The following is a 13,066-nucleotide window of genomic DNA, read 5'->3' on the forward strand; positions in this document are numbered from 1 at the left end:
TACAAAAATTGCAGCGGACCTAGCAGAGGTATTTAAAATATCTTTGGCTATGGGTTAGGTGCCGGAAGATTGGAAATTAGCAGATTGTTTAGAAAAATACCATAACTAAAGAGAAGGTTCTTGGGAAACTGAAAGGTCTGAAGGTAGATGAGTCACTTGGACCAGATGGTGTACACCCTAGAATTCTGAAGGAGGTGGCTGAAGAGATTGTGGAGGCATTGGTAATGACCTTTCAATAATCACTAGATTCTGGAATGGTTTCAAAAGACTGGAAAATTGCAAAAGTCACTCCACTCTTCAAGAAAGAAGAGAGGCAGAAGAAAGGGACTATAGGCCCACTAGTCTGACTTCAGTGTTTAGGAAGATGTTGGAGTCAATTGTTAATGATGTGGTTTCAGGTTACTTGGACTCACCTGATAAAATAGACAGTAGTCAGCTTGGATCCCTCAAGGGAAAATCTTGCCTGACAAATCTGTTGGAATTCTTTGAAGAAATAACTAACAGGATAGACAAAGGAGAATCAGTTGATGTTGTGTACTTGGGTTTTCAGAAGGCCTTTGACAAGGTGCCAACCATAAGGCTGCTTCACAAGCTATGATCCCATGGTGTTATAGGAAAGATTCAAGTGTGGATAAAGCAGTGATTAATTGGCAGGAGGCAAAGGGTGGGAATAAAGGGAGCCTTTCCTGACTGGCTGCAAATGGTTAGTGGTGCTCCACAGGGGTCTGTTTTGGGACAGATCCTTTTTATGTTATATGTCAATGATTTGGATGTTGTATTAGATGGCTTTGTTATAGAGTTTGCAGATGATATGAAGATAGGTTGAGCGGTGGATAGTTTTGAGGAAGTAGAGAGGTTATAGAAGGACTTAGATTAGGATAATGGGCAAAGAAATGGAAGATGGAATACAGTGTTGAGAAGTGTCTGGTCATGCACTCTTGGTAGAAGAAATGAAATGGTTGACTATTTTTCTAAATGGTGAGAAAATACAAATCACAGAGGCACAAAAGGACTTGGGAGTCTTTGTGCAGGATTCCCTAAAGTTGAATTTGCAGATTGAGTCTGTGGTGATGAAGACAAATGCGATGTTAGCATTCATTTTGAGAGGCCTCACTTAGAGTATTGTGAGCAGTTTTGCCCCCTTATCTTAGAAAAGATATGCCGATTCTGGAGAGGATTCAAAGGAAGTTCACGAAAATGACTCCAGGATTGAATGGCTTGTCATATGAAGAGCGTTTGATGGCTCTTGGACTGTATTCACTAGAATTCAGAAGAATAAGGAGAGACCTCATTGAAACCTATGGAGGACTCTGACACCTCAAGTGTGCTAATCAGAAATGAATATAATTCTGTACTTGTGGCCTAACAGATTCAATGTAAGTAGGCTTCCTGGTGCTGTACTCCAGTGCCTCTGCTTATGCCTCATTTACCATTCTCTCACCTGTCCTGGCACTTTCACATGCATCAAAGTCCACCTATTCTTGCATATATTTTAGAACTGTGCCAATTAGTATTTCTCTGCAGTTAATTCTGCTCTGTAACCTGATATGCAAGTCTCTGACTTTTAAGTGTTGATCACTTCCTGTTCCAGTTTATAGTTGAAATAAACTGCTATATTTTGGCTAATGTACATTCTGAAGTCATACGAACAATATTTTACTGCTTGTTTCAGAGTCTGTCCGAAGCAAAAATGGAACTGAGGAGGAAAGATCAGTCTTTGCGTCAGCTAAACAAAAATCTCTCACAGCTGGAGCAAGATAAACGCCGACTTGAAGAGAGTATCCAAGATGCAGAAAACGCCCTGTGCAAGGCAGCAAAGTGAGCATGGAGACTTGTAATGAGCTCAGATCAATTTGGGCATTCAGAAGGAGTTTTATTAGAAAATAATTGGGGAAAAGTTCAAAATCAAATGGCAGAATCTACCTTTGAGGAAATGTTATGTCATTAATGCACACATCTAAAGGGATTTCTGAAAATGTACACTTCAAAAAAATACAACCTTGTTAAAAAATGTATTTGTTGAGGCAAAAAGTGATAGTGATAGTGGTATGTTTTCATATACCATCAGTAATAATTTCTGGTTGTGTGCTAAATAAAAACAAAGCAGCTGATTTTCATCCCCTTCTTTTAACATTTACAATCAGGTTCTCGACTCACAACTTCGTCAGTTATCTTAAACCCACCCACAATCTCTTCCATCGACTAACCCCACTTACACCAGTAATGGGGCTGGCTTCCACTGCTTGTTAAAAGTGCCTATCAGACAGCATTGAAGTAGGCCCTTCAGATCACATGCTATCAAGTCCTAACTATACCAGTTCTTCTATTCAGCAACCAGCCTGAGCCTTCTGTGCTAAGGTTCTTCCAATACTCCTGTAAATACCTTTTCAATGTTGAGAGTTCTTGCCTCTTCCAATGTTTCCACTACAAGGAAACAAATCCAGCTAAAACATCTCTTCATGTAACTGAAGCATTGTATCCTAGGCAATTATTACCTCTGCAGCTTCTCCAGAAAATTTGTAGATTTGCATGTGTGCTGTGATAATGTAGCGCACTGATCTCTATCTTGCTGATGCCAGGCGGCAACTCTCAGACATCTCCTCAAACCTACCCCCTGAAAAACATCCCACTCCAGACCATCAGAGAGTTGTCTCTGATACTATCACTGACCTCATAAAACCAGGAGAACTCCCATCCACTGCCACCAAACTCTTACCCTCTTCTACCTCTGAATTGTGTCCTCATACCTCGACTCCATTCTATCTCCCTTGGTTCAGCCACTTCCTACTTACATCCGCGACACTTCACGTGCTCTTGATGTCCTCAACAATTTTCAATTCCCTGGTCCTGATCACCTCATTTTCACCATATGTGTCCAGTCCCTTCTAACACCCATCATAAAAGCTTTAAAGAACTCCGCTTCTTTCTCAACAAAAGGAACGCCCAGTTCCCCTCCAGCACAGCCCTTCTCCATCTGGCAGAACTGGTCCTCACCCTCAATAATTTCTCTGTTGGCTTCTCCCTCTTTCTCCAGCCTCAAGGTGTAGCCAAGGGCCGAAGGACCTGTTTCTGTGCTTTATTCTGTATGGCCTACATGGGCCCTAGTTATGCCTGCCTTTCCACTGGTTACATAGTCTATGTTCTAAGTCTTCCCTGGTAATGCTCACCAACTCCCCCTTGGTTACGTTGATGACTGCATTGGTGTTGCTTCTTGCACCCAAGCTGAGCTCATCGATTTCATCAAATTTTGCTTCTTAACTTCCACCCTGCCCTTAAATTCGTTTGGTCCATTTCTGACATCTCCCTCTCCTTTCTCAATCTCTCTGTCTGCATCTTTGGAGACAAGCTGTCTAATGACAACTTTAATAAACCTACTGATTCCAGTGGCTATCTTGACTATACCTCTTCCCACCCTGTCTCCTATAAAAATGCTTTTCCCTTTTCTCAGTTCCTTTATCTCTACCACATCTGTTCCCAAGATGAGGCTTTCCTTTCCAGGACATCAGAGATGTCCCCCTTCTTCAAAGAACGGGGTTTCCCTTCCTCCAACATTGATGTTGTCCTCATCCGCATCTCCTTTATTTCCCCAATATTCATGCTCACCCCAGCTTCCCACCACCTTAACAGGGATAGAGTTCCACTTTTCCTCATCTATCACCCCATAAGTCACCATCTCCAGCAAATCATTCTCCTCAGTGTGTACCATCTTCAAAGAGATCCTACCACCAAACATATCTTTATGTACCCCTCCCCACTCTCTGCTTTCCACAAGGATCGTTCCCTCTATGATTCCCTTGTCCACTCATCCCTCCCCACTAATCTCCCTCTTGGCATTTATCCTTGCAAGTGGTCAAAGTGCTACACCAGCCTCCGTCACCTCTACTCAGGGCCCAAACAGTCCTTCCAGGTGAGGCAGTCCTTCCTGTGACCAGTGCTCCCGATGCATTCTCCTCTACAATGGTGAGAGCCATCATAAATTGGGGGTCCACTTTGTCGGGTACCTCTGCTCCATCTGCCAAAAATGGAACTTCCCTTTTAATTTCTATTCCCATTCCAGTTCTGACATGTTGGACTATGGCCTCCTCTTGTGCCACAATGATGCCACCCTCAAGGTCAGGAGCAATACTTTATATTCTGTTTGGGTAGCCTCCAACATGATGGCATGATCATCAATTTCTCCTTCCGGTAAAAAAAAATCCCTCCCCCTTCCCTCTTCTTCTATTCCCCACTCTGGCCTCTTACCTCTTCTCACCTGTCTGTCACTTTCTCCTGGTGCCCCTCCTTTTTCCCTTTCGCCCGTGGTCCACTCTCCTCTCCTATCAGATTCCTTCCTCTTCAGCCTTTTACCTTCCCCACCCACCCAGATTCAACTATCATCTTTCAGCTATCTTCCTTCTGTCCCCGCCCTCAACTTTTTTTATTTTGGCATCTTCCCCCTCCTTTTCCAGACCTGAAGAAGGTTCTTGGCCCAAAATGTCAACTGTTTATTCATTTCTACAGATGCTACCTGACCTGCTGAGTTCCTTCAGCATTTTGTGTGTATTGCTCTGGTAATTTCTGTCAAAGCTCTTGCCAATGTCCTTCCTTCCTTACTTACTAACATTGGTCCTTGGGACTTGCGCATCTTTCAGCCCACTAAACGATCTATTATCCACTTGTTTCAATGATAATTTCTTCACAAATTACACACCCTGAATTATTTGGTTGATGGACACTGTTTATTACATAAACCAGGCCCCGGTGGTGTAAATCAAATCCCAATATTCTCTGAACCTACACTGCATGTTCCAAAATGTTCTAAAAATGACAATTTGATGTGGTCCCAAAGCTAAGTGTGAAATTATGAGTGTAGTAGTAGTAACCAGGTTCATAGATATAATGTGAGCTATTGTCATCTTGTAACTGTCGTGTTGTTTATTTTTAAATATTCCTTTTAGTAAATCCGAAAGAAAATTGGCATTTTTAAAAATGCAGTGAAAATTGAAGTTTTAAAATGTCTGTATTATGAACTATTTATTATTCAGAAAAAATATTTTTTTACTTCATATTTATACCACCTGCTTCTTTCCCCATGCAGAGACAAAGAACACTTGATTAATTACCTGAGATCTTTGGATGTTGCCTTTCAACAGGTACTGTGAATGCATTCCAAAAATATTCTTGACCTTGTGAATATTATATATTAGTATACTGTACAAGGTGCAGATATGTGGGGAAAGAGTGTTTCATAAAAAAATATTGATAATATTAGATTAATCTTATTTCTCAGTATATTACTTGAGATTTTTAAAACATCTGTTTTATATGTATTTGGCTTTCATGACTTTAAAGATGAACCTTCGACTTTTCTCAAAAAAAGCCACCCATCTTTTTTTAATGTACTTGTGATTCACACATCATAGGTCCTTATTGTTTTTTTCTGAACCCAGTTAAAATTAAAATTAAGTTCTCTTCTCACGTTACTTGTAGACATATATGGGGAAGTGATTTTGGCTGAGCTCATCATGGATGTAAATAAATCTCCTGAAGTTTCCTATAATTTGGAATAATTGGCCTCAGAATAACTCTAAGAGTAAACAGTGTTGGGAAAGGAAATGTCCCATCAGTGCAATAAGGGGTACTCTGTGGAACTTGGGTTAAGCCTGCTGTAGAGATGTAAATGTCTGTGCAAAATCTGAATTATTTGATATTGCTGCTGTGTATAAAGATATGAAAGAAGTCCAATATGTGATATATTAATACAAGAGATTCTGCAGATGTGGAACACACAAAATGCTGGAGGAACTCAGCAGCTCAAGTGGCATATCTGGAGTGAAATGATCAGTCAATGTTTTGGGCCAAGAGCTATCACTCAGGACTGAAAGGAAGGAGGCAGAAGGCAAAACAAGAATGTGGGGTGAAGGGGAGTACTGCAAACTGGCAGGTGATGGTGAGACCCCATGGTGAGGAGGAAGGTGGATGGGTGGGGGAATACTAGGTGAGGGGGAGGTGGGTATATGGGATATGTAATATTGCTGGCCAGGCCCTGGACGCTGGAAGGTTTATAAAAAAAAGGACAAAATGATATCCATGTAATGCATTAAAGAGCTTGTCTTTAAAGCATATGATAGCCTTGACCTTTTCATAAGATATAAGAGCAGAATTAGGCTATTTGGCCAATTGAGTCTGCTCTGCCATTTCTTCATGGCTGATCCAATTTTCCTCTCAGCTCCAATCTCCTGCCTTTCTCTGTATCCCTTCATGCCCTGACCAATCAAAACTATCAATCTTTGCCTTAGCTATAAATACAGACTTGGCCTCCACAGCTGCCTGTGGCAAAGAATTCCACAGATACACCTCTGGCTAAAGAAATTCCTCCTCACCTCCATTCTAAAAGGACACCCTTCTATTCTGAGGGTGTGTCCTCTGATCTTAGATGATTCCATCATAGGAAACGTCTTCTCCACATCCACTTTATCAAGGTCTTTCACCACTTGGTAGATTTCAATGAGGGCACCCCTCATTCTTCTGAATTACAGTAAATACAATCCCAAAGCTATCAAACCCTCTTCATATTTGTAAGCCTCCAATGAACCCTGTTCAGTTTCAGAATATCTCTTCTAAGATAAGGAGACAAAACTGCTTACAATACTCCAAGTGAGGCCTCAACAGTGCCTTATAAAATCTCAACATTACATCCTTGCTTTTATATTCTAATCCTCTTCAAATAAATGATATCATTGCATTTGCCTTTCTCAGCACAGACTCAATATGCAAATTAACAATTAGGGAGTCCTACATAAAGACTCCCAAGTCCCTTTGTGCCTCAGCTTTTTGTATTTTCTCACCATTTAGAAAATAGTCAACCCTTTCATTTCTTCTACCAAAGTGCATGACCATGTACTTCCCAACACTGTATTCCATCTGCCATTTCTTTGCCCATTCTCCTAATCTGTCTAAATCTTTCTGTAGCTTCTCTATTTCCTCAAAACTATCTGCCCCATCCACCTATCATCATATTGTCTGAAAACTTTGCAACAAAGCCATCAATTCCACCACCCAAATCATTGACATATAACATAAATAGATTCAGTCCCAACACAGAACCTTATGAAACACCACTAGTCACCGGCAGCCAACCAGAAAAGGCTCCCTTTATTCCCACACTTTGCCGCCTGCTACTCAGCCTCTGCTTTATCCACGCTCGAATCTTCCCTGTAATACCACGGGCTTGTAGCTTGTTCAGCAGCCTCATGTGTGGCACCTTCTGAACATCCAAGTACACGAAATCAACCGATTTCCCCTTCGACTACCCTGCTTGATATTTCTTCAAGGAATTCCAACAGATTTATCAGGCAAGATTTTCTCTTGAGGAAACCATGCTGACTACGACCTATTTTATCATGTGCCTCCAAGTACCCTGAGATCTCATCAATAAAAATTAACTCCAACATCTTTCTAACCATTGAGGTCAGACTAACTGACCTATAGTTTCCTTTCTTCTGCCTCTCTCCCTTCTTGAAGTGTGGAGTGACATTTGTAATTTTCCATTCTTCTGGAACCATTCCAGAATCTAATAAATCTTGAAAGATCATTACCAATGCCTCCACAATCTCTTCAGCCACCTCTTTCAGAACCCTAGGGTGTACACTATCTGGTCCAGGTGACTTACCTACCTTCAGACTTTCTATTTGCCCAAGTACCTTCTTTCTTGGAATGGTAATTTCACACATTTTATGCCCCCTGACACCTGGAGTTTCCACCATGCTGCTAGTGTCTTCCACAGTGAAAACTGATGCAAAATACTTATTCAGTTCTTCTGCCATTTTGTGTCTCCCATTACTACATCTCCAGCATCGTTTTCCGGTGTTCCGATATCCACTCTCGCCTCTCTTTTACACTTTATGTATCTGAAGAAACTAATTTTTCCTCTATTATATGTCCTCTCTTCAGCTTTTTTGTTGGCTTTGACTTCTCTTGCTAGCCATATTTGTGTCACCTTTCCTTTAGAATACTTCTTCCTATTTGTGAGATATATATATCCTGTGTCTTCCAATTGCTTCCAAAAATTCCAGCCATTGCTGCTCTGCCATCATCCCTGCCAGTGTTTCTTTTCCAATCAGTTCTGGCCAACTCCTCTCATCGGTCTGTAATTTCCTATACTTCACTGTAATATTGATACATCTGACTTTAGCTTCTCCTCAAATTTCAGGGAGCATGTGATCATATTATGATCATCTGCCCATAAGTGGTTCTTTTACCTCCAGCTCCCTAATCAATTCTGATTAATTGAACAGCACCTAATCCAGAATAGCTGATCTCCTAGAGGGCTCAATCACAAGCTGCTCTGAAAAGCCATCTGTGGGCACTCTGGAAATTCTCCCCATGGAATCCAGCACCATTTTCTATCTCCTGTTGTAATTTGTAGACCACATCCGTACTACTATTTGGAGGTCTGCAAACAACTCCCATCAGGGTATTTTTACGCTTGCAGTTCCTTAGCTCTATCCACAATGATTCAACACCTTCTGACCCTATGTCACCTCTTTCTAATGTTACGTACCCCGTAACTGGGTTGCCAAACCAGCAGAAATGGATCACTCAGTTGGAGTCTGGATTACTAGAACTATGAAAGTTTTATTAAAGAAACAAGCAACATAGTACTCTAATCAAAAGGATAATGAATGCAACAGTTCAGCAATGATAAACATACATGTACACTGAATTAGGATAACAGGATTAATCAAGCTCTATCGTTGTCTAGGGGTAAATGACCAGTTTCAAAGTGACGCAAAGTTCAGTTCAGTCCGCAGTAATCGCTGCCGTGGCGATGGACAGTGGGGGGAAGGAGAGAGAGAGCAAAACGAATGAATATTCAAGGCTTCCACACAGACCTTCGCAGTCAGCTATCGGGCGAGTCCTTTGTGATGTCATCTGAGGTCACCGACCGTGACCCCTCCGTTTCCAGATACGATCGTTTCCCTGCGGTGAACCTGGCACCCAGGCAAGGGTGGACACACACCAGGTTCCCGCCAATCGTGCCTTTCCACCCTGTGCGTCTATGGCCCGGTACTTTCCACCGACTTGTGAGAGACGCACCGCTTCCAGGGTCTTGTTACCTCGGGTGTCGTGTGTGTGTCCTGCCTTAGCGAACCTGTCCCTTTTTATCCCCCTGCTGGGGTATCGCCTGTCCATCACTTCAAACAGTTCAGGGTTCAAAGGGGGAGCCGATCTTGACAGCTCTCCTTCCCCTTCATTAACATCTCCAAATGCTGCTCCATTGTTTTCCTTATCTCTCTCTCTCATGAAGACAGGTGGCAGACCAACTGCTGAATCCACTGGTGCCAGCACAGGACAGCTACATCGTAATCTATGTGTATTCTTGTCACACTAATGATTTGATTTCATTTTTTACCTACAGAGCAATACTATCCCCTCTGTCTTCCTGCCTGTCCTTTCAATATAATGTGTATCCGTGGACATTAATCTCCCAGCTATAATCTTCTTTCAGCAATATTCAGTGATGCCAACAGCATCATACATGCCAAACTACAACTGTGCTGCAAGTTTATCTACCTTATTTGATAGATTGCTTGCATTCAAATACAACACCTTAAGTCCTTATTCCCCCTTTTCAATTTTGTTCTCCTTTTATGTTGCAACTCATCCTATTGACTGCAATTTTGCCCTATCTACAGGCTCTCCTCACTACACATTGCCTCTGTTTGTAAACCAGCTACCTCATCTTCAGCACAATCATCCACCTTTCCTATGATACTTCTTGCATTGAAATATATGCAGCTCAGAACACTAGTTGCACTATGCTCAGCCTTCTGATTCCTAAGTTTGTCAGAGGTCTTACCAACATCTGCCTCCACAACCTCTTCACTAACTATTCTGGTACTCTGGTTCCCATTCCCCTGCATCTCTAGTTTAAACCCCACTGTGTAGCATTAACAAACTTTCCCTCTAGGATATGAGTCCCCCTCCAGTCTGGTGCAAACTGTCCGTTCTGTACAGGTCCCACCTTTCCAGGAAGAGAGCCCAATGATCCAAAAATGTTATGCCCTCCCTCATACGCCAACTCCCTAGCCACATATTGAACTGTATAGTCTTCCTAGTTCTGGCCTTTCTAGCACGTGGCACTGGTTGCAGTCTTGAGATCACAACCCTGGAGGTCTTGACCTTTAAGTTAGCACCTAACTCCCTGAACTCCCTAAGCAGAACCGCGTTACTTGTCCCACCTATGTCATTGCTACCTACATGGACCATAATTTCTGGCTGTTCATCCTCCCACTTAAGAATATTGAGTTCTTGATCCGAGATATCCTGGACCCTGGCTCCCAGGAGGCAACATACCATCCGGGAATCTAGTTCTTGCCCACTGACCCTCCAGTCTGTTCCCCTAACTAACGAATCCCCTATCACCAGAGTATGCCTCTTCTCCCCGATTCACTTCTGAGTCACAGAGCCAGACTCAGTCGCAAAGACCCGATCACTGGAAATTTCCTCTATTAGGGTCACCCCCCCCCCCACCAACCCCAACAGTATCCAAAGTGATATACCTGTTGTTGAAGGGATTGCCACAGGGGTACTCTGCACTGGCTCCTTCACCCCTTTCCTCTTCCTTACTGTCACCCAGTTTCTTGTGTCATGTCCTATCTATCACCCTTCATCCTCCCAAATGATCCGGAGTTCATCCAGTTCCAATTCCAGCTCCCTAATGCGGATTGTTAGAACTGCAGCTGGATGCGCTACTCGCAGTTATAGTCATCAGGGACGCCAGAGGTCTCCCTGCCTTCCCACGTCCTGCAAGAGAAGCATTCAACTATCCTGCCTGGCATTTCTACTGTCCTAGCTGAGCAGAAAAAAATCTTAACCTTGAGCTTTTCTTTCCTTTGCCTACTCTGACTGAAGCTTCTCTTTGCTGAAGCCTCGAAGAGCTGAAGTCTCAAGATACCACTCAGACGATAGCTGCTGCACTTGCCCCTGCTCTCCTTTAATTTTCTCTTGCTAATCAATTCCAAACACTGATTGATCGCTGGTCAAAGCTCTTTTTCACTGTAGCAACCCACTGTGCCTTTTGTAGGGCAGTGGACCTGATTGAAGTCCCCTCCTCTTAAAACTTCCCATGTCCAGATTGGCTACTAGTCAAAATTCTTTTGAAAATGCCACTAAGAAAGATGGTCATTGCATTTATGAAGTAATTGCAGTGAAAATTAATAGTCTTGAGTATTTAATGAACCAATGGGCATAAATAACACACTGGAAAATTTTGGCTAGCCACTTCAATTCGACTTCCAATTCTGACTTGTCTGTCCATGGCCTGTCATACTTGAATGAGACTAAACTCAGGTTGGAGGAGCAGCACCTCATAATCCGTCTGGGTAACCTCCATCTTGATGGCATGAACATCAATTTCTCTGTCTTTCAGTAATTTCTCACCCCTTCCTCACTCTCTCATTTCCATTCCCTATTTAAGTTACCCTCTCAACCCATCTCTTCTCTTCAGCTGCCCATCACCTCCTCTTGCTCCTCTCCTTCTTCCCTTTCTTGCATGGTCCATTGTACTCTCCCATTATATTCCATCTCCTTCAGCCCTTTATCTCTTCCACTTATCCCCTCCCAGCTTCTTACTTCACCCCCCTCCCCTCTCTCCTTGTCTCACCTATAATCTGCCAGTTTATATTCCTTTCCCTCCCCCACATTCTTTTTCTGGTCTCAGTCCTTTCCAGCCCTGATGAAGGGTCTCAGCTCAAACCGTTGACTATTTATGACCCTTCATAGATGCAGCCTGGCTTGTTGAATTCCTCCAGCATTTGTGTGTGTTGCTGGAAAATGCTATTGATACATAGAAGGAAACATCATGGAAATTTAGGGGCATTGTTTATCAATCTTTGTATAAGTTTAGGTATGTTACAAGTAATAAATTACAGTTTGTTGGTAGTGTTTGTGGTACTACTTTAAATGAATTAACAGTACGACATATGGCTGAACTTGAATGAAATGAATGACAATTATGGCAACTTGCCCTGAGCTATTGGAAGAGGTATTGGTTTTTTTTTCCAAAAGTTTTCTTCCTTCGTTTCACCTAGATCCATAATAAAGTCTACATGGTGGAATACAAATCATTGAATAATTATAAGATTTCTTATTCATAGATCTACGATTGTCAAACATATTTTTAGAACGTTAGCTTCTGCTAGAGTGAGCTAATGCCTCGGGGAGATGTTTTCATTCATTTATTCTATGATTATTGAATTCATAATATTCAGTGTACACTAAAGTGGACACCATTGAGTTGGCTTGGGTTAAGTTAAAATGCAGGACTTTGCATCAATATTTTTATCTATTTGGATCTCGATTTTGATGGTTTCTAGATAGAATCGTGTTTAAGCTGTACATGAAAATATTATTCCTCGTGACACTGCCATATTGGCAAGAGAAGTGCATAAATGTGGTTCTGTTATTCTTCATCATCTATTTTAAGGTACTCAGCTCATCATTAACAAACAGGTATTAATGAACTGTCTCTGCATTTTATAGGAGGCTTCTCAACAGAGAGGGCTATTTATTGATTTACCCATTTTCCTTTAGGCTCCTCCATCATTATATGATAATACCAATCTTCTCAGGCTCTAAACCCTCAATCCGTAGTTCTATCCACTGATCGCTGATCTCTTGGGACATTATCTCCACATCACCTCAATTCCCTATGGGACCAAATTATACTCTTGAGTCACCGACTGTCCTAACTCAGCAATCCCATTGATCCAGAGGCCAGATCTTATCACACAGATCATAAGCAGCACGACCCTATCCAGATGTCATTTCCTGATATCATCTTCGGGCCTTTACCCATGCAACCATTCCTCTATCCAAATTCCTGATTCTACTTGCATGGGCTACACTGGTATAATGCTCAAAGGAATTTAAGGCATCGCATGTTAAACTTGACTCATACATAGTATTGTAATGGTCAAGCTGAACTTCACTTAACAAGCTTTTCTTGCACTTATCATGTGCACTTCCTTGAGTCTATTTCACATTCCTTTCAACAGAAGATCTCGTGGTTTGAGCACCCTTG

General features: G+C 42.0%; 1 protein-coding gene across 3 annotated transcripts in view; it reads left to right on the plus strand.

Moving 5' to 3' along the window:
- Positions 1-13,066, plus strand: part of LOC134346982 (coiled-coil domain-containing protein 171-like) — a 474,163-nt gene that overhangs the window by 332,996 nt on the left and 128,101 nt on the right. For all 3 annotated transcript variants that reach the window (XM_063048911.1, XM_063048912.1, XM_063048913.1), the window contains exons 21-22: positions 1,673-1,818; positions 5,078-5,132. In XM_063048911.1, coding sequence (XP_062904981.1) covers positions 1,673-1,818; positions 5,078-5,132 — 201 coding nt within the window. The remainder of the gene's footprint in view (positions 1-1,672; positions 1,819-5,077; positions 5,133-13,066) is intronic.

Source organism: Mobula hypostoma, chromosome 5 (genome assembly GCF_963921235.1).
Source record: "Mobula hypostoma chromosome 5, sMobHyp1.1, whole genome shotgun sequence".
NCBI classification, from domain to species: domain Eukaryota; kingdom Metazoa; phylum Chordata; class Chondrichthyes; order Myliobatiformes; family Myliobatidae; genus Mobula; species Mobula hypostoma.